This window comes from Anopheles marshallii, chromosome 2, assembly GCF_943734725.1.
Source record: "Anopheles marshallii chromosome 2, idAnoMarsDA_429_01, whole genome shotgun sequence".
Classification (NCBI taxonomy): domain Eukaryota; kingdom Metazoa; phylum Arthropoda; class Insecta; order Diptera; family Culicidae; genus Anopheles; species Anopheles marshallii.
In genome coordinates this window covers 23,488,521-23,508,536 of record NC_071326.1, presented here as the reverse complement: position 1 = coordinate 23,508,536, position 20,016 = coordinate 23,488,521, and the positions used below count along the sequence as shown (strand labels likewise).

Below are 20,016 nucleotides of genomic sequence, written 5' to 3'. Positions count from 1 at the left end.
TTTATTGGTTTACATTAATATGTTCCAAATATCTCATTCATTCAATTCAGGGACGCTAATGGTTCGGATGTTGGTCAGCAGAAGATCGTACATAAACAACTTCATACGAACAGCCCAATCAATCTGTTCGAATAAACACAGCTATGATTTATGGATAGTACAGATTTTAATAAATAGCGTGCGATTAGAATTTGAAATGAATCTAATGTGCGTAAAACGTTTTTAGGGTGGCATGCTTATTGCACAATCATCTATCCTACGTTTTAGCTCGTTGTACACTGTGTTAACTGTACATGATGTAAATGTTAATAAAATAATTCGAATGTTCTTCATTTACATCGTAAAAAGTTGTTTAATGCGAATTGGAATGCGCCCACTTCTCCACACATCTAGCGCATCGACAGCACTGCTTCATCGATTAAGCTCACGCGTGCTTTAACAACAGTAGCGCCCTCTGTTGATGGGTGATGTAACTGCTTTTAAACGATCTCAGTAGGGAACGTTTCACATTGTTGATCGCGAACAAAATATTGAAAACATGTTTACCGCCGTATGTTTCCTGATGAACAAATAAAAAAGTTGGACAAAATTGGCGGAGGGTTTAAAAGGCTCTAAATGAGGCGAATGTATGTGCCCAGCTCAAGGTCTTCATGAGCCAACCGACAACAAGCGCAACAAAAGGACCATCCAAGTCCCGTTTAGAGGTGATCCAAATGGTGCTGTATTATACGGCAATGTGGCTGCTGGAACAGTTCTAAACTGCAATGAGTTGAGCTAATATTTAACTGTCAAAAATATCTACTTAAAAAGACACACAAACACACGGACATTCGGTTCTATATGAAGCACTTTACTGCCCTTTATTGATAGTGGTGTGTTGTATATTTAATCGAACTACTCTTGTAGCACGCCATACATTACACGTTGCCGTTATATTCCACAGCGCATCCTGCACACTTGTTTAAAAGAAACTATTGCACATGTACGATAACCAATCACAAGTCCCATTCACGGCTGCCACTAGTGACTCACGAAACTTAGACTTCGTTATCGCTCCATTTAAAAAACAAGCCATCTGTGTGATGGCCAGAAGCTATGTGTGTATGAGCAAATAACCCTATTGATATTATTTTTCTAACGTTGTCTTAATCACTTGAAGAGCACAACGATGGATCTGGAATACGATTGGTAAAATTAGCACACTGGTTGCTTTATCGCAGGGCTCCACATATTATACAATGGCCAATACATTACGGTAAGGATTATTTTCATTACAGACTAGGGGGGAACGACTGTCGCTTCGGTGACAGGTGTCGTAGTTGTTTCCGGTGTTGCTATCGTAGTGGTTTCCGGAGTTGCTGTCGGTGCCGCAGTCGACGTTAATAGCAGGAGTCTTGCCACATCTGCCCGGCATTGCTCTAAATCGTCAGCATTGTTATTGTTTGACACCGCTAGTGCTATAACAGTGATCACGAACGCAAACAGGGCCACACTCAGGAAGGTGACCAGCTTATTGTTCATTATAAGCTCTGGTACGATACGGCACGGTGGAGTACGGTTGAGGCAATGGCGAGAAAAGAAAAAGAATATGTTATCACACTGTCCGATTGGCAAGCAAAACGAAAAAGCTCCGCACCCGGTGAGCTTATCCACGTAACCGACCCGAAATCGGTTCAACTTACCCCCGAGATTACGCATGATTTCACTGCATCCCATGATGAACAATTGAAGTGATTTAGCGGTTTTTGGGTATAATATTGGGTAACACGGTGCTGGCTACAGTCCGTCCTATTCCGCACTATCTCCGTACAGCTTGTGATATCAGTTCTCGAGCAAAGTGAAGATTTCGAATGTTTCCCGGCGTAGGTTACACTTACGACTACAGTTGCTCTAGCGCTATCCACGAGCCTACAGGTGTACTGCGTGCTATCACGCGCGTTATACAAACTGATAACACATCCCTATCTGCGTGAGGTGAGATAGGTGCGATTTCACTGATCGATCCGGTACGATGAAGTGCAGGTTAACTGGAATGCGATGTTTCCCACATTACTAACACGCTCGGTGCTATAGTGTAAGGTAGTGCGATTAGAATTTGAGCAGATAGGCGTTGCTTAACCTGTTGCCCGAATCACTACCATGCGGTGCTGCATGTTGTTAGATATATAGGGTATACGGAATGCCTTGGCCTGCTTCTCCAGAGTGCACTTATGTCTCATATGAGTCATATGGTTCGTACCACAAGCCACATACTACGATGGATGGCGTTGAGATTGGTAGAAGAAATTGGTTCCGGCGTAAAGATAAGCGCCCTCAAGTGACTTGCCGCCGCTTAGACCAACAACCCAATGTTCAACCTTCCCAGGTTTGCTACCATCGTCGTTCAAAGCTACATGCATTGCTAAATATGTACGTAGAAGATAATTAAAAATAGTACTGTGCCTGGTAGGTGGATCAACATATTTTTCCGACATTGATATTTCTTTCCCGTGATTTTGATCTGATTGTATTGTGACGTTATTCTTCCTTTGATTTGTTGCGCCAAACACCATTTTCTTGTTGATGAATTGCCGCACCATTGTGTAGAACTCACTAGCAGGTAAATACGATGAATCAGATATTATTGCTAACGTTTTGTAGTTAGTAACTACCAAAGGGCATTTTATGGTGTTAAACGAGATAACTAGGTATTACTCATATCAACACTTTTCACACCGATTCATTCTACAAATAATGACAAAATTGCAACATTTTCTGAAGTATTCCATAAGTGGTGCTGTTTATGCCGAAAAAATAGTTCCTTTTATCCGGCGAGGGTCCGTTCATCTGTCGTTGATATCTGAACGCCCAGACAGATCACGTATCTGGGTATGTGTCTAACAAAAAGGGTTTTGCAGCTTCGTACACCACACAGGATTGAGATGATGTTCCAAATCAAGTGCCTTGTAGAATTTAAGAAAACCTCTCATACGAATAGAGCAGATTAGATCCAAGAGATCATTAGAATGAACGCACGATGTCCGGAAATTGCCAAATAACATTGGCTTAGGAAAACTTAACGATTGATTGGGTACCAAAAACTCTAACGTGCTCATTTATCAAAAAGTACACCTTTTGAAGTATGTCTTCAAGAATCTTCTTTGGCTTTTCCCATTGATAGTTGAGCACCTTGTTCTGGAATGGTAAGGTCACTACTCTGTTTCCGAAAAGGTCCAGGGGTGCTCTCTTTAATCCTTGGCTACATCCAATTTCCATCATGTCAAACTCCACTTGATCAAGTCAACGAGGTCGCTGCGTTGTTCTACGCCTCGTGCCGAATGGGATGCTGACGGGCACCTACTTGGTAGGACAAGAGGTATCCGTCTGGCCTTGGCCACCTACAGGATGTCATAGCTGCATTTCATATTTTGATGGATTCTTCTGGATCGTTGGAAGTTGTGATCTACGAATTTCGATGCTTAAGTTGTTATCCGACGTTATCAAGGTAGCACAACGCGTCTACTACCTCCAGATCGTCGCCGGTAACAGGTACTCTGATCCCAAGGCTCTCCCTTATCACCGTGAGAACATTTGGCAAGCAGTTATTTTGTGTTCGTCGCTTAATATTGCAATGAAATATCGTATCGCATCCAAACATATCGTATTGCTACACGTAATTTCGATGTGCTTTGGGTATATAAGACTTTGAGTATTTCTTTTGCTTTAGGGCTTTGGGGTAGTGAACAACTTTTACAGATTTCAATGCTTCTATACCGCTTCAATAGCCAGAAAATTGTCAAACATTCCAACAGGAGAACAAATATTTACGATCAACAGGGTGTAGGCAATTGTGGCGAGTTCAGCTACGTATTCCATGCTGAGCTACATAAACATAGTATAAACATTGACGACTTCTTTCCAACATCGGTGTGTCAGGTCCCTCAATGAAACTCCGTGTTAAAGCTCACCAACGAACGTGCTTACGTACTGGAAGTGGTTTACGGAATCGCCCAAAATTCCAAGCGCAGTTGCCCACCTTAAAAGAGGTAAACAAAATTACCCACACCAAATCCACCGGGGGTGCGCACGCTAGAAGATTTTGTAATCATAAAACACCCAGCCCAGCCACAACGCCGGAATGAGGCACGATAATTGAGGAAGGGGGTTCAATTACGCTATATCTGCTTCGATTCGGTATCTTACCGCGGTGGGATATGTTCCATACCGTGTTCTCTCCCCGTTTTGCGGCCACGGCCACTTAACCCGGAAACGAAACCTAAAAACAACCTTCCGCTACGGGGGCCGACATCCTCCTTTCCACCATGGTTCGGATTGAATTGAGATATCTGTTTGTTTATTGTTTTGTAGTGGCTTACAGCCATGCTTTGCATTAAATCTACCATCTTTGTTACATTGATCGTCTAACTGTTGTTCTTTCTTTCTAGTTTGCATAAATAAGCGCGATCGTCGCGTGGAATGGATGCAGACGGACTACCCTAGTTGACCCAACCGCTGGGCCGTCCCTCGGCCAGATAGGCGAACCCTTCGCTCGACGGTTCGTACCGCCGGTCGGGCAGATCCTTGACGTACACGTCGCGATCCTTTTTGGTAAAGTTTTTGAACGCACCTAACAGCAGCAAAAAGATGGCCAGCTTGCCCGCCATCAGCGATTTGAGCAGGAACAATTTCACCGCGGTCAGCATGAACGGTATGACGGCGGACTGGATCAGGAACGGTAGAATGAACAGGGGCAACACATAGCGTAGCATCTTCTTGCCACCGATACCACCGCCCGCCTCACGCCCTGTGGGTGAGTAGAAAACAATCGATTAACAGCAAACTACTCTACTTCTCTAAAATATTTCCACCTTTCTGCACTTACCAGTGTTTAGCATATCACGCACGATGTCCTGATTTAGCTTAACCTTCACGATGTTGTTCGGTTCATCAATGGTCATGTTCAGTACCGGCGGGAACGTGTACTCCTTCGCCCGCTCGGTGGGCTTTTTCGCCTTCGATCGCGCCAACTCATCCGCCTCATCGCGCTTTTCCCCCGCAATGCGTCCCTCAACCTCCTCCAGGATGTTCTTGATCAGATCGTACTGCTGATCCTTATCGCCTTTTGTCCCATTCCAACCGAGCACGTCATCCTCATCGTCGTCCTCATCATCATCGTCATCGTCGTCCTGCACCGTGGCGTCGTCTATTTGTATATCCTCGGGACTATCCGCATATCCCAGCGGAACGGCGCGCACGCCATCCTGCTGTGGTGTCACCCCATCCTCCACTGGTTTGTCCGTTGCAACTGCTCCAACGGTGGTTCCGTATTTATTGCGCACTCGACTGCTGAAGACACCCGCAGGCTTAGCCTTAAGCTCGTCCGTAGCTTTGACACCGGCTGAAGTGGAGTGTGTGTCCGGCCGTTCGGTAACGGCCCCATTATTTGACTCCTCCGCTGCGAAGCTCGGTTCCGGGGGCTTCGCATGCGGTGGATCATCAAGGCGGGCGGCTTTAAGCATCTGTGCCTGCACGTCGACACTTTTGGTCTGCCACGATTTACGCATCTCGCCACGGCTGAGCAACGGGCAGGCCACTAACAAGACGAGTGTGATAGACAGTTCGCGCCAGCCTAATGTCCGCCTCGTGCCCAAAACCATAATGTTGATTAATTAATGACACACGTACACAGAAAAAAGCACACGAACCGAAACGAAACCAAAATCTAAAGGAAAGTTCTTGCTTGCTCAAAAAACAAAACGAAAACTAAGAGCCAACTGCACAGAACACAACGAACGGTGGCGTCGGAACTCGGCACGCCGGTGCAGCGAAATTCTCCGTCCCGATCTCGACTGCTGAACCTCACTCGACGGAATGGCGAAAACCGTTGCTCGGTGGATGATTATATTTTATTGAAAATCTTTGCTACCCATTTTCTCATCTCTTTTCCGGCCGGTTCAGCTATCTCCTTTGCGCGGCCTGGGCCGCCGTGCGCTTCAACGCGTACGATCGTGTACGAGTTCCAATCTTTTCCTTCCCAACCGTTCCTGTCGGATGGCGTAGCCCCCATCCAGCCACCGAGGCTAGCGCATCTTGCTGTTCCCTCTGCTCGGCAGCCAGTTTTTCCGACTGGCGCGGGGGCAACTGCACCAGCTCGCCACCACTACCAGCCGCATCTCACGCCGCCTCTTCTTTGTGGAACTCGAACTGTCACACGCAACGGGCACGCTCAGCAAAACTTGCTCAGAAAACCATAACTATTGCTTCCCCCACAAATACCACAACCCACTGCCGCTTCCATACGGCATCTCTCTCTCGAGAGAGAGAGAGAGGGGGGCAGCGGGTGGTGGGGTAGTTTTGCGACAGCTTGCAATTTGCTTCTCAAGCCCTTTTGATTAGAGCGTTTGTTATCATTTTATGATAATTTACCAGTTTGCAGCTGCCGTGTGCGTTAATTTGCGAGATGAAAGTGAAATCCAACGCACGTACCTTAGTTCCACCCTTAGTTCGGGGTGAAACCGGTGCACCCGAAAAGTACGTTGCCCCATTCTTGGAAAAAGCTGGGAAAAGATGGACGAAAACCGAAGATACGTTGCGAATGAAATGTGGCAAACTCTTCACCACTCCAGCGACACTGGGTACGCGACGAGTGACACATTCGTGTGCCCTTAGACGACCAGCTTGAATTAGGTCTCGTGCGTTCCAGATCTAGATCAGGTTCCCTTTTCTGGCGATCCTAGTTCCCTCGGCAGTGGTAGTAACGCATTTTATTTCCACACACACACACACACCACTATGCGGTATCGTGACATTGGGCATGCGGAACAATTAAATCGAGGCGCGACCAAACAAACATTGGCACGGGCTGGAACTCCCGGGTGGGCAAGATTAATAAGAGGCGAGACTAGAATTTTTAATTTTCGGGAGAAATTTATTGTCACAAACGGTTGTCGGTACGCATCGCTATTGCGGGGAAGGGGAAGGACCGTTTAAAAGGTGGAAAAGGATGGCGCTTAGTCGTGATCGGGTCGGGTGGTACGCGCGATCGTGCATTTGCTGGCCCACATTTGGTGGCCCGTGATCGTGAAAGTTCGCTTGCCGCACGTATGCGGAAATAAATAAAAATAAATAGTTACGCTTAAGTTACCACCTAGATATCGATACATTCCGGATGGGCTTCACTTTTCACCAGTCCTTATAGACGAGGGGTATGGGCGCGGGTGCGGGCGCACTGTAGGCCACCGGGACTGGGGGTGGTAGCGGGGCCGGGAAGCTTCTGGCAATAACTTGCGAGATGGTAAGTACCAGAAGAATTACCTACAGAAAATGAGTAAAGCACCGCATGATGTCTAATGTAGCGTCTTCTTCAACTTCCAGCAGCATAAGCCTTTTGACACCAAGGTAGTATACTTACACCGACACCCAAACCCTTCATCGAGACAACGGTCAGGGCGGACAGCAGGGTGGTGATGACACCGACGACGAACGCTGCCGGAATCATCGCGAAGCTGATGCGCTTGAGGAAGTGATGACCAAACGTACGTCCCTCTGGTGAAAGATAGATGTCAAGCAGAGCAATGAATCTTTTGAGAACAGTTATTCATATGATTCTTTAGCGAGGAGTTCTACGAGTCAAATCAGGAATCGAATCTCCAAAAAGAGTCATCAACCTGCAGAGTAATGGCGGGTGGGTGGCCGGATGGGTAGGAGTGTGCATAGTGGAGAAAATCCTTGGAGAATTCATGAATCTTCGAGGGTTCGTGGATTCAATGAGAATGGAGTTTCAGATTAACTGATTCTGTTCAAAGATTCATTCTAATTAGTAAATCTGAATCAGATTTACCCAAGCACTGAAGTTAGTGTCAAACAGACATCGGGTGGGTGGGACACAGTTTGCTAACCGTTAGAATATCCCGCCAAATTTAAACGTCACCATCGAGCATCGGAAGTTCGAGCTGCGGGGGAAAACTGAGTCGTGTAACAAAACGAGATCAGCTGTAATAACTGTGAGTAATGCTAACTCCTGACGCGTCACATCCGTAACCGCACTTGTTGTACACAATGAAGTGATAAATTCGTTCCATGCCAGTGCGCACCGACTTGATCCGACCGGAGAACCGCCACCGCCAGCCGATACATTGACCCATTTCTGGGTAGGCACCACCGCACAAAGATTGCGCTCGCTTTATTTGCTTCAATTAGCCACTAGGCAACAGCTAGCTGCTCGATTCGAGCAGTACACTAACCCATCACATCGCCATCCAAACTGCTGCCCGCAACGGTGGTTGTGTCGGCCGCACAAGCTACACAGAACACTGCACACAGTACCAGCGCACCGAACACGAGCGTACGGTTGAATCCGGCCATTTTTGTTAGAATTGGTTCTTGCTGTCGAACTATTTGACGGCTAGCACGGGACGACCGGGAGCGTTGTCAGTTTGGGTAAGCGAATGGGCGAACGACACTGGACGGACTGTACCGCCGTAATTCGGTTAGATCGTATTTAAATAATTGCCGATGCGTTCGCACGGTGTGGGTGCTAAGCGTTTTGTCTCGCTTTATTTTGCATAACGGTTGGGGCGAAATTCCAGCCCAAAACCGAAAAAATGTGATGACAACTGCACGACCCAGGCCATTGTATGCATGACGGTTCGATTTCCCTTGCCGATCAAGTCACCATCATCACGGTTTATGGGGTTTGCTTCCTGCTGCCTGGCCGTGTCCGGTTCGCCCCGTTCGTTTGGGGCCAATTTTTGTTTTGTTTTTGTTTTTTGGTGACCCACCGGTAAGTTCTCCCCATTTCGGGAGGACGATGTGTGTCGTTAGCGCACTCGCACGCATACCACGGCGCACCGAGCCATTTCACACAGCAGCGCGCACGTGTATCGATTTCACCCACTACCCATAATCGAACGCTCGCACTGCCCGGGAAAACTCTCGCTTTCGATCACTTTCCTCGCGGGGCCGTAAAAGGGAATCCCTTCCGGCCTACCGGATGCAAATCAGCTAATCAGCAACAACGGCCGATTGCGGTCCCGCGCATGATAAGAACGCACGTACGGGCGCTACAATGTGATGGGGCAGTGTGTTAGTAACAGAAAATGGCACAGCGTGGCGCAAGAAGAAGAAGAAAAAAACAAAACCGGGAAAACTCTGCTAGCACAGATCTCGCCACAGCTTCGACCAGACAGGTGGTAAATGGTGCGAAAACCAGTCATGCGACGGGACCCGGCCAGAGTGAGCGGGTTTTGGACAGTATATGGATCACGGCACGCCACAGCAATCCGGATCGTGGACCGCATCCGCATTGCCACTCGGCACTCGGCTAAGCGGTTAATTGCAGCGCAACTGCACCGGGCCGGAGGGGCAATTATTGGATGAATTTTCTCTGCCCTTGCGTCGATTTCACGGACGACGACGTCAAGGGCACCGAAGACATCTTCCTGGGAAGGGCTCCACCGGACACCGGCTTCCCCGCCGGACTCGCTGCACTGTGCGTTCTACGCTATAGTTTCACTTTTCAATCATCGTCCAACGTTTTGCCATTTTGATAGCGGGATAAGCGTAGCGATGAAGGCAACATAACATTTGTTCATTACCCCAGTACCGGGGACATTAATTTTTGCGCGTATTGTACACGGTTGATCTGATGCAGGTTAATAAGTGCCTGCACGGGTCAATTGTTTAGTGAAATAGATGGGTTTGGTTGTGCTCGATTGTACGTTAGCCGTGATCGATCTTGGCGTTGGAAGGAAAGCAATGGCAATCGACGTATTAGTGGTAATTAGAAATTATTTACTTGCTAGCTGTAGCTTGCACAACATAAAATACAAGCAAAAACCCACATTGACAATTTGATGTGCCGCACTTCTATGTGTCGATCATGGTTAGTATGATTATAAATCTTTGCACAGATCAGAAAGCACAAGTTCTTAATAGTAAAACATTCTCCGGTGGCTTTCATTTCTTTTGATATATATTTAATTCCAATATACGTGAATAAATTTATGCTAAATCCACGGAGGCTTACATTTAAGTACAGATTAGGTTAGTCTGCTGCACATCTGCTGAAGGAGTTTTGATCTGTTGCTGGAGCCCTCTAATCAACTATCCCGACCTTTCTGGGTTTGTGGATGACCTAAAATAACTTTACGATCTGCGTTTTCCAGTGTCATTCTCATGACATGCCCCGCCCACCTGGAAAACCTAAACTGCTGTACAATAGTGAGTTAGTTGTACAGTTTGTATAGGTCATCAATTCGTCAGTTCTGGACATAGTCCATATCTTAGAGGCGTATGTGAGTACTGTACCTATGTAAGTTCTACAGAGTCCTATAGACTATTGAAGCAGTCGGTGGCACTGCTACGAAGCTGCAGATACGACACCCTTTTGATTCCACCCAAACCGACTAAAGAAAAAGCTTCATGTCATCTCCACTGCAGATATAGCAGCCTTCTGATATATGTTTCGTGACACTGCAGATATGACACCATAAACCATAAACCCATACACATAGACAGAAGCGAATCGTTGACTACGCAAAGCAAAAAGCGATCGCGGTGCACCAAGAACCAGGAATATCCGAAGAACCTGCCCGCTATAACGACAGGTGGAGTAGTGTCGGTTGGGACCTCGTCGCCCCAAGAGATTTATAGCATCAGTAGACGCTAATGAGATCTAAACAGAATATCACCTTGCAAAAGTTTCACGATGTGAAAAGGGTTCCAAAATTGCAGAAGAATTGGCTCCAACTTTGCCAGTTAAATTTGGAAGTTCTGTAATGATCTGTGCAGCAGATCTTCATATTTCACATTCGGAATCAAACTCCTTCCAAGAATTGGTTATCCAGCTGTGAATAGCTTGAGTCAAAGAAATGCTTAAATAACAGGTCTATCGAGGATGTAGTGTCACAATTGAAGCAGAACATAGGAATGTTTCTTCTTCTTTATCTACCGATCTACTACATCATGCTTTTCTATAGATACTACTATATTCTACATAAATATAGGGCATTTATCTAATCACAAGGAACCTGATTCCGAACTTTCCTTCACTAAACCTATCTCAGAGATACGATACTTAAAGTAGCCATAGATCCGCCGTTTACTGACAGTAAAATGATCTAAGACAAATGGTTTGTTACACTCTTCGCATCCCTTCGAATTCGAATAGACTAACACATTCCAACAGTTTATTGACGGTTAGTTTAAAATGTTTCAATCAATCTCGATGTTTTTTTTTCTACAATTGATTGCTTAATATGTAAAATTAATAATAATGTTAAAATAGCGGATCAAGCAGAGCTCATTCATATTTGCAAGTAGACAGCAAAAAAAATCACAAAATCTTGAAGAAGATTTGCAACTAAAATCATCAAAATTTCAAACATATTCCGCTTGGTGTTATGATGCATCTTGCTGAACAGTCCCATTGTCGGGGCTTCTTATCTATCTAATACAACGAAACGAGGAATCCACAGTAAAGCAAGACAGCCTAACAAATGGTTCCATCTAAGGCGCAACATTTAGTCAATTTAAGTGTCCGTATCGAAAACCTGCTCCACAAGTCTCCTTAAAGAGCAACAGCCCAGCTGCTCACACGATGTGATGCCGATCGCGATAAGTGCTAGAGTCGAACATGCATTTCCACTCATCTGTTTCGTCTAACAGTGGTGACGATGTGCGAAGAAAGTAAATAGCATCGCACCAGTTTACTTACCGTTAATAAATGGGTCCGCGGTGTCGTGCCTACCCTTCGAGGCACCGCAGCATCCTCCCATCCGGCTGGGTGATCCGTGCTTTAATCTTTCTTCCGATTAACCGCTGTCACTTTTTCCCTCCCCCCCGCTGCTGCTGCCGATCGCTGTACATCGGCAAAACCGTAAAGGCGTCACCTGGCAGACGCATAGTTTACCCGGTCCCACCGTAGCCCTCGTCGCAATTACCGGCGATCGTTTGATTCCACCATTCTAGCTTGATCGGTGCCCGTCCACTTATAACGCGCATCTCAGCTGTCGATAAATCCGGGAATGCAAGGTTTTGCTCATGCCCGTCGTGTACCACCACCAACTGAAGAAAGCCCACCTGAACCACTCGGGAAGAATTAACTGTAACTGGTCATTTTCAGCAGCGCGCCGTACCAACGTTACGATGAAACCCGTTCCGGTGGGCTCGACCCCATCTGGGTACTCTTTCGGGCAGGAATGGTCGTCGGAAATGGAACGCACTTCGCACAGCGGGTGAAACGGTGACCGACTGCCGGGACCCAGATTCGCGCACCGGAAGCAGGACGCACAAAACTCGCTTCAGTTGAAGGTGTGATGGTGGGCCAGCGAGCCGGGCAATGGAAAGTGATCCATATTCTACGACGCAGGCTAACGCGCGAGGACCTCCAAGACCTATCGATTTCACCACCTGATCAGCCCCAAACGGGAGCACTCTGTGATGCGGGGAGGGCGAGGGGGAGGACTTCCCAAAGCGGTTGGGGAGGTGGAATGGTGGTGCGGGAAAAATTGCGGTACTACGCGGTGGAGTTGTTTTTCCACTTTCTTTTCCCCGTTGTGTCTTGTGCGCTGCCGCGCGAGAACAAGGCCTTCCCCAGGCAGATGCTGCCAGCGCTCAGTTATTGCTCAGCACCGAACGAGTCAAGACCAGTGCAGATCTGCGCCCCTGCGGTGAGTGTTTGGCGGCAATTGAACGGGTAGCGTCGGTGCTCAAACATTTCGAACACGATACTTGGCGAATTATAGCAAGTTTTATAGCAAGTGACTGTGGGTGGTGAATTTGGCGGCCTTAAGCACACTCCAACACACTACATCAGTCCCGAGCATCTGTCCCCGCATCATGGCAAGATTGTGCACCGTTCTGCTGCTGGTAGTTACCGCGTTGGCGCCAACGCGGGGCGACACGCGCAAACACTTCCACAGCCGCTATTCGAGCAGCGTAACGGGCGCGACCCGTGCGGACGTTTCGAGCCGATCGAGCAGCGGTGCGTACATGAGAACGGTACCGTTGCGATTGCTCAACTGTCTCGAGCACGTTTCGCTCGTCGACTGTGGCAAGCTGTACCTGGTGCAGAATATGGAGGCACGGTCGTACCGATTCGCCAACACCGGCAACATTACGCACGACGTGCAGGCGGTACTGCTGCCCAGCTATCGGAGCGCGGACAATAAACTCTTCAGCGATCAGCTGCTCGCGCTGAACGGGAGCGATGTGAATGAGCGGCTGGCCCGGGGCCTGCGGTTGCTGTTCAACGAGCGCATCATCGATCTGCAGCTGGTGCCCGGTGTCGCCGTCCGCCTAACGCCCAGCGCCACGAACCAGCTCGAATTTTCCGTCCGCAAGGGCATTACGGCCGTCGAGCCGGAGATCGCTGGCCGGGGCAAGGAGAAGAAAGGTATCCGGACGGTGCTGCAGCTGAGTGTGCCGCTCGTGCTGCTGCCCTCGATGTTGCTGGCCGGCGTCCTACCGATGATACTGCCCGTCCTGAAGTTTGCGACCATCTTCTCGAGCATTGTGAACCATGCGGCCCTGGCCGCCGCCATCATGTACCTGGCGAAGCAGCATGCCGCTGAACAGGAAAGCAAGCAAACGGTGTACTTCAACGCCGGCTACAACTGAGCACCGAAGCGGATGGGAACGCTGGGCGTGGAAGAAAAAAAAACATGAAACCAAAAATAATTACTTCCCACACTACAATGTAGTGTGCCGGGCAGATAGCGGGAGTAGCTGCCCCCTTCCCACCGCATCAGGACGACACACACGTGCACGCGTCGTAGTTTGTGGTCTTTTATTTAATTCCAACCTTAAGCTCTAAATACTATGATAGCGATAGACAAATAAATAAACGCGACACTATTGCTTCCTTTCTGGCTTTTCTTCATTTCCCGGTGCGATCTCGCTACGACCACTCGCCTAAGGCTCTCTCCTCCGATTGCTGGTTGGCTCAAGGCGTCTCGTGCTCTACCACTCCTACAGCACGCCCAAAGCATTCTTCTGCTCCCTATCAGCACCTGTTTTTGTAGCAAATTGTCATTGGTTGTTGTTTCGCGCACCGTTTTCGTTTGCCTTGCTTCCAGCTCTGTCGCAACTGTCGGCCACAATTGTAACTGTTGCCCCTTTCTGCGAGATAAAAGCACCACCATCAGGACCAGCCCTTCTAGGACCGGGTTCGACGATGGGGGAGGAGGGGAGAGGAGAGGGGGGGGAGGGGAGGAGGGTGTAAGATTCTAAAATACAAACCAAACTCGTAAGCTCAAATCGAAGCGGTTTAGCGTTTCTGGCCACGTTACGAACGCACACTAGTTTTTTACATACATAAATATATATATCGCTCAGCAAAGCTAAAAGTGTGTGTGTGTGTGTGAGGGAGGAATACGGAAGGACAGAAACTTTTACAAACAAATATAGTTTAAACATAACGTAACACTTCCCCAAGTGCTTTTTTTTTTGTTGTTGTCCCCAATTGGTAGCCAACGCACGTTGGCCACTCATAACCGCTCATCGAGCGTGTCCCGTAAGTGTGGTTCGCGCTCTGTGGTGCAAAAACCATTCCTATTAGTCTCCTTATTAGTACCCCGGTTGACTGGTTGACCCCCTAGTCGACCCTATTCCTAACGGTGGCATCCTGGCGGTCCTGCTCGTTCATATCCTTATCGTCCCATCCCCACACCGCCTGCTCCGACTCGTGGTCGAGCTGGTTTACGTAGTCCACCATGCGGGCGTGCAGTTCCTGCTCGCTGTACTGGTGCGTCCCGTCGCCGGTCCGCAGGACGCGCTTCCGTATCAGCTCGTCCGACACCGACTTCAGATCGTACGCCCACCCGATCCGGGCGAAAAAGTCGATCGCGGCGGTCGTGAAGTTGGTGCTGTACGTACCGAGCTCGGACGTTTTGTAGTCCCACGGGAACACGTGGTGGTAGTTGTGCCAGCCCTCACCGTACGCCGCGATCGCCACGAACGTATTGTTGGTCGGGGAGATGTTACTGCAACGAAAAAAAAAACGAAGGATCGAGAGTTGTCACGAATGTCACGATCGAAGGGGCCGCCATACACTTACCGGTCGTACGGTTTCGTGCCCCAGATGTGGGCCGCACTGTTCACCAGCCAGGTAGCGTTGAGCGACAGGACGTACCGGAAGATGGCCACCACGTACCAGGCGTTCGAGAACGTTTCGTCCAGATAGTAGTACGCGAGAAAGGTCGGCAGGACGAAGCAGAACAGCGGCATCAGCAGCGCGTAGTAGCGCTTCTGAAACATCACGATCCCGTCCTGCTCCAGGTCGGCCATATCCACTGCCCGGCCGCGCACCTTCACGTCCGGATGCTTCTTTACCATCAGCCAGCCGATGTGCGAGAAGAAGAAGCCGCGGGTCGCGTTGTGCGGGTCCGCATCGGTATCGGTGAACTTGTGATGGACGCGGTGATCCCGCACCCACTCGTACACGCTGTTCTGGAAGGCTAGCGTTTGCGCTAGCATCAGGAACAGACGGAGCGGCCACTTCGCCTTGTACGCCCGGTGCGACCAGAGCCGGTGGGCTCCGGCCGTGATGCCCAGGGCGCCACACGACCCCAAGCTGAGGGCTGCCCGCGTGTGTTACGGCACGTCCCGGTTCCCGGTAGAATGTTGCGTCGCCCCAGCAGGAAGAAAGAGAACAAAACGGAAACATAATTAAATAATGTAAGGCAGCAATCGATCACCGGATAATGGTTACACTCGGTTTTGTTTTTCTTTCTTCTTCGCCCCCCTAGGAACCCGGGAACAGAAGCTTTTTTTTTACTTCTCGACTGATTGCCACCTCACCCCTGCCATTGTGCGGCGATGCCCTGCCAAAAAGTGCGAACGAATCATCAGCCGCGATCGGCAAGATCGATAGCGTATTATCGACGATGATCGGTCTAATCTGGCGCGGCTCATTTCGTGCCATGATGCGCCGCAATTTGCCGCATTTTGCCACCATGATCGGACACATTTTCTGCAATTGTTGCGCACTGCCGCACCGTTGCCTGCGTGCCAAATTTAACCACTTTTACGCACGGTTCGTGGCGGGGAAACGATGGCGGGCCCACCGTACCTATTAATCACGATCATAGTTGGGATGAAATTTCGACAGAGGAAATAAAAAAGGGAACTTCACGTGGCCATTTACATCCGCCCATCCCGTGCGGGGCCGCTAATGATCTCTGAATGGGTCTTGCAGCTAGAGCTCATTTCTTCTGCGTCAATGATTGTGTTGGGATTTCTCAGTGTTTTTGCCCCAATGTAGCGGGTATAGTTACCTTGCCGTTTTGTGATTTTTCCTACTTAACGTACGTTAAATGGTGACGAAAAAAAAAAACATATAAGTGAACACGCTCGCGTGTCCAAACTTTGCCGACCGATCACATTTTCCCATGACATTGAGCACCACCCGCGTGACACCTTGGGCGGGATTTGGCATTGACGTGCAGGTGACTCACGTGTGCGATCGCTTTGAATGTGCAACCATTGGATAGGCCAGACTTCCTGTTTCGCGGGTACGCGTATCGTGCCGATAAGTGCTTCAGACAATGGGCGCTCAGTTTCGGGCCAATTGGTTGGCATCGGCCCCCCGGGGGGCAAATGAACTCTACCCGGCCACTGGTGACGCACATGGATTCCAACGACGACACATTTCGACGTCCGGCAGACGCGACCATGCAACACTTTCGCTCGCTACTGCTGCCAAACGCAAGCGTCATTAGCATGCGTTCTGTAGACCGAACCAGCAACGAACCAGCTTGGGCCGGAGTTCTGGAACAGGCCAATACGTTGCTGGTCGTACAAAACCATCGGAATGACGTTCATCGCGAGAACGGGTTGCGTGCCTTGCATACACAAGCCCGGATCCCGGTGGGAACGATCGTTGAAAATCGATACTGACCTAAAGATACGCCATGCTTGGTTGCGCATGTCCAGCTGTCATTTGTGATGCTCATTTTCTATCAACGGCACACGGCACAGTAATGCATAATGGCATTTATGATGATGCTGATTTGCCCAACTTTGTGTGGCTCCAATGGTCCGTGGCTGTGTTTTGTTTCGCGCGGGTCGCTTCATCAATCCGCAAAACCCCCCCCCGGAACCCCGGGACTGCATCAATAGCCGTGTCAAAGCAAATGCACTTGGAGTGCAACGCCTGGACACGACACCGGCAGACGGCGAAACATTGTTTGCACTTTCATTCGCGCGTCAACTACGCTCGCAAAAATCAATTCGTCATCCGGGCCCTTTCATCCTGTCCTGGCCTGACCCGGACGGACAGCGTGTTTGTGAACCCCGACCGGTGGCGACCCGCACACCTGCTGATCTCGTCAATCTCGCCCGCGCCCGGTTTCCATTTGGCGAAACTTTCTCTTTCGATACCTATTTTCCCTTTTATCGCACAGGCGGAATGTGTTTCCGTTCCCGGTGCATTTCCGGTTTTTTTTCGCCGATGGACAAAGGCAGCATGATCGTAATATGCGAACGTCACCGAACGTCGGTATGTAACGCTGCCATCGTAACGGCCATCATTGCGAGTTCAAGTCACTTTGCGAGAGGTTTTTTTTTTTTGATTGAATTATACGAACAATGACCAATGTTTTGGGCTTGGGATGATGGTGGGGACGCAAACGGCCGGGAGCAAACGGCCAACCACCATTATTCGGATGCGGAGCAACTTGATCGACACCCTCCCACTCCAGGCACTAAGGTCGACCGATCGATCGCATATTTCCGTCACGTCGCTGGACATTGTCTTCGAGATTCGCCTCGTACTCTCGTCGAACGCTGGACGTTAGTAGAATAAATCATCCAACCATCCTCCATCCAGTGGCCTAAGGGAACCGATGAAACGCACAATTCTCAATGTGGTTCAACACGGGCATAAAGTTATGCATAAATATATACATACGAATGCTTTTGGAATCCCCGTCCCCTTCCGTCTTTGCATGCGTGTCACCGGAACGGGCGGTCCGGTCAGGAAATGGTCGTAAATTCTGCCCGATACAATTTGGCCGGCTCATTATTGGGTTATCACCGCTACCGCTTACCATAACAAAACAAAAAGCTGTTTGCGTCGGTAGATAATAAATCACGACGCGTTTCACACAAAATTGGCAGCGGCAAGAATTGAACACGCTTGTTATCAAGCTGCAATTTGATGGTAAAAGCAATATGCACGGTCTATTGGACGGAAATGCAAGGTATTTTACTCGGTCAAAGCGTGTAACGCATTTGCGAAATGATCGGCAAGGTCGTTCGAAATTTATAGGTTAACAGCATAAGCCGTCTGAGGCAGCTCCATTGGGCTAGAGCCTTGAAGTCTGGAGGTCGTGAATCGAAATTCATCCGGACCGGCCAGAATGTCTGCCAAAATCATAAGACCATCCCGCGGCAAACAGGATAGTGCTGCCACGTTTCGGTTTATTCCATTAGCGTCAGAAAGACTCAAAGAATTGGATTTGACATTTGAATTCACAAGTAGGACTTAAAAGTTGGATTTGAGATAGTGATTTGGACTTATAAGTAAAACCAGCAAAGAATTAAATGTACCACTTTACAAGCAAGTAGCACGTTAAAGATTTGTAAAAGTGGAAAGATTTGACGCCTATCTCTACATATTCCACTTCAGTCTGACAACAATTCAGAAGCACCTCCAGCTCTGTAACATAAAGTCGAAACTTCCTCATTGGCACTATTCAGCTTCAATGGACTTCAGAATATGCTTAGCGTTATCCTTATCCTTATCTATCTCCGTCAAGATAGGCTGGTAATCTCACTAGAGCGCATTGTTGAAGGAATATCGCCACCCTCGCCCTCCCAAAATACTCACCCAAGAAAAATGTGCTCCACTTTGCCGATGTTACCAGCAGATAGCTGCCGTACAGAAAGCCAAGATGCAGATAGATGAAAGCGATAATGTTTCGCCACACGTACACGTGATGGTAGTAGCGTCCCGTACTCGTACCCGGCACCTTCGCGACATCCTTTGGCTGTGGAATCGTGAAAGCCGGAAAGCGGTAAGTACAGCGGTAAGCCGATCAACAGCCACTAGTGCGGTGCACCTACCTTTGTATCTTCTGTAACTGGTGTCGGTTTTGGTGGTACGTTCAGGAAGGATTTGTTCTTGTACTGCTGTGTGCCAACCGGTGCATTGTTGTTGTTCCGATCCTCCTGCTCGATACAGGCCTCCGCCAGGAGTATCGTGTTGCCGAGCACGTTCGGTGCCATTTTTTGCCGTTGCTGTGTATGTTCGTTATGTATATGTGCGGAGCTTCACGTGCCTAAAGCGAATAAAGGAAGATAAACGAGATTCGCATCCAGCGGTCAGTTAATTACGGTTTAAAGTTTCATTTCGCTTATGCAGGAGAAATTCGCATCCCATTATTTATGGACCCATGCAACAGTTCGTGGATGATGTCACATCCTCCCATCGGTGCATCGGTGCCCAAAATCCCCGGGCAAATTGGCAAGGGCAGAAATATGCAGACAAATTGTACACGCGCATCTCGGGGGCACGGGGCGTATTGCCGAAAATTGGAGAAAGTTTCCTAGCACACGGCGTTAACCTCTGAACCGGTTATGCTCTCGTTTTTCTGCTGCCCTGTCAACGATCGGTGCGTATGGTGGACGATGCACTGTTCAACCCTGCCGATGGTATTTAACGATTTCGGCTTTCGTTTGGCCTGCACAGACGCGATCCATCAGATTGGACGACGAGCGTGAAATTTCCCTTTCAGCACGAGCGGTAAGTGAGAGTGCATCCGCAATCGTTCGAATATGATTTTCGGATTCTTTTCGTTTCCCTTGCCAAAAAATCAATTTCTCACGCACTTTGTTTGGACCGCGCTTTTGGGCGTCCAACGTAACCTACGTACAGTCGCGGATGCCAGAAGCCTGGATTTTGTTGGGGACTTTCTGGGACGATCGCACCAAAGCCAAGCCAGTGTCGCTTATTAAGCACCGGTGCCAGTTATCCATTATAATCACGTCCCTTTTTCGGTTCGTCATCGGCGATCGGTTCGTAGAAGCGTGAGC

At 48.8% G+C, this 20,016-nt stretch overlaps 5 protein-coding genes across 5 annotated transcripts; 1 reads left to right on the top strand and 4 right to left on the bottom strand.

Moving 5' to 3' along the window:
* Positions 1 to 1,278: 1,278 nt before the first annotated feature.
* Positions 1,279 to 1,716, bottom strand: LOC128717019 (uncharacterized). The gene is made up of 2 exons (XM_053811403.1): positions 1,683 to 1,716; positions 1,279 to 1,529 (listed from the first exon to the last, which is right to left on the bottom strand). The coding sequence occupies exons 1-2, from the start codon at positions 1,714 to 1,716 to the stop codon at positions 1,279 to 1,281; spliced, it is 285 nt and encodes a 94-aa protein (XP_053667378.1).
* A 2,759-nt stretch (positions 1,717 to 4,475) lies between these two features.
* Positions 4,476 to 5,636, bottom strand: LOC128708407 (uncharacterized). The gene is made up of 2 exons (XM_053803383.1): positions 4,862 to 5,636; positions 4,476 to 4,783 (listed from the first exon to the last, which is right to left on the bottom strand). The coding sequence occupies exons 1-2, from the start codon at positions 5,634 to 5,636 to the stop codon at positions 4,476 to 4,478; spliced, it is 1,083 nt and encodes a 360-aa protein (XP_053659358.1).
* Positions 5,637 to 7,161: 1,525 nt separating this feature from the next.
* LOC128715683 (protein apnoia) lies at positions 7,162 to 8,343 on the bottom strand. The gene is made up of 3 exons (XM_053810598.1): positions 8,223 to 8,343; positions 7,391 to 7,524; positions 7,162 to 7,293 (listed from the first exon to the last, which is right to left on the bottom strand). Exons 1-3 carry the CDS (start codon positions 8,341 to 8,343, stop codon positions 7,162 to 7,164), a joined length of 387 nt encoding a protein of 128 aa, XP_053666573.1.
* A 4,476-nt stretch (positions 8,344 to 12,819) lies between these two features.
* LOC128715672 (uncharacterized) lies at positions 12,820 to 13,599 on the top strand. Its single transcript, XM_053810586.1, has one exon. The coding sequence runs from the start codon at positions 12,820 to 12,822 to the stop codon at positions 13,597 to 13,599; it is 780 nt and encodes a 259-aa protein (XP_053666561.1).
* A 976-nt stretch (positions 13,600 to 14,575) lies between these two features.
* LOC128715663 (acyl-CoA Delta-9 desaturase) lies at positions 14,576 to 19,209 on the bottom strand. The gene is made up of 4 exons (XM_053810575.1): positions 19,048 to 19,209; positions 18,812 to 18,971; positions 15,038 to 15,560; positions 14,576 to 14,963 (listed from the first exon to the last, which is right to left on the bottom strand). The coding sequence occupies exons 1-4, from the start codon at positions 19,207 to 19,209 to the stop codon at positions 14,576 to 14,578; spliced, it is 1,233 nt and encodes a 410-aa protein (XP_053666550.1).
* Positions 19,210 to 20,016: the final 807 nt, after the last annotated feature.

What these genes read in the sequence shown, in the direction of transcription:
- LOC128717019 (XM_053811403.1), bottom strand. Translation starts at nt 1,716, where the DNA reads ATGGGATGCAGTGAAATCATGCGTAATCTCGGGG. An exon ending in AATCATGCGTAATCTCGGGG is followed by an intron (nt 1,530 to 1,682) that starts GTAAGTTGAACC and finishes GTATCGTACCAG; the next exon opens with AGCTTATAATGAACAATAAG.
- LOC128708407 (XM_053803383.1), bottom strand. Translation starts at nt 5,636, where the DNA reads ATGGTTTTGGGCACGAGGCGGACATTAGGCTGGCGCGAACTGTCTATC. An exon ending in GCGTGATATGCTAAACACTG is followed by an intron (nt 4,784 to 4,861) that starts GTAAGTGCAGAA and finishes ACTCACCCACAG; the next exon opens with GGCGTGAGGCGGGCGGTGGT.
- LOC128715663 (XM_053810575.1), bottom strand. Translation starts at nt 19,209, where the DNA reads ATGGCACCGAACGTGCTCGGCAACACGATACTCCTGGCGGAGGCCTGT. An exon ending in GTGGAGCACATTTTTCTTGG is followed by an intron (nt 15,561 to 18,811) that starts GTGAGTATTTTG and finishes ACACGCGGGCAG; the next exon opens with CCCTCAGCTTGGGGTCGTGT. An exon ending in GGCACGAAACCGTACGACCG is followed by an intron (nt 14,964 to 15,037) that starts GTAAGTGTATGG and finishes TTTTCGTTGCAG; the next exon opens with TAACATCTCCCCGACCAACA.
- LOC128715683 (XM_053810598.1), bottom strand. Translation starts at nt 8,343, where the DNA reads ATGGCCGGATTCAACCGTACGCTCGTGTTCGGTGCGCTGGTACTGTGT. An exon ending in TTTGGATGGCGATGTGATGG is followed by an intron (nt 7,525 to 8,222) that starts GTTAGTGTACTG and finishes ATCTTTCACCAG; the next exon opens with AGGGACGTACGTTTGGTCAT. An exon ending in TGAAGGGTTTGGGTGTCGGT is followed by an intron (nt 7,294 to 7,390) that starts GTAAGTATACTA and finishes CATTTTCTGTAG; the next exon opens with GTAATTCTTCTGGTACTTAC.
- LOC128715672 (XM_053810586.1), top strand. Translation starts at nt 12,820, where the DNA reads ATGGCAAGATTGTGCACCGTTCTGCTGCTGGTAGTTACCGCGTTGGCG.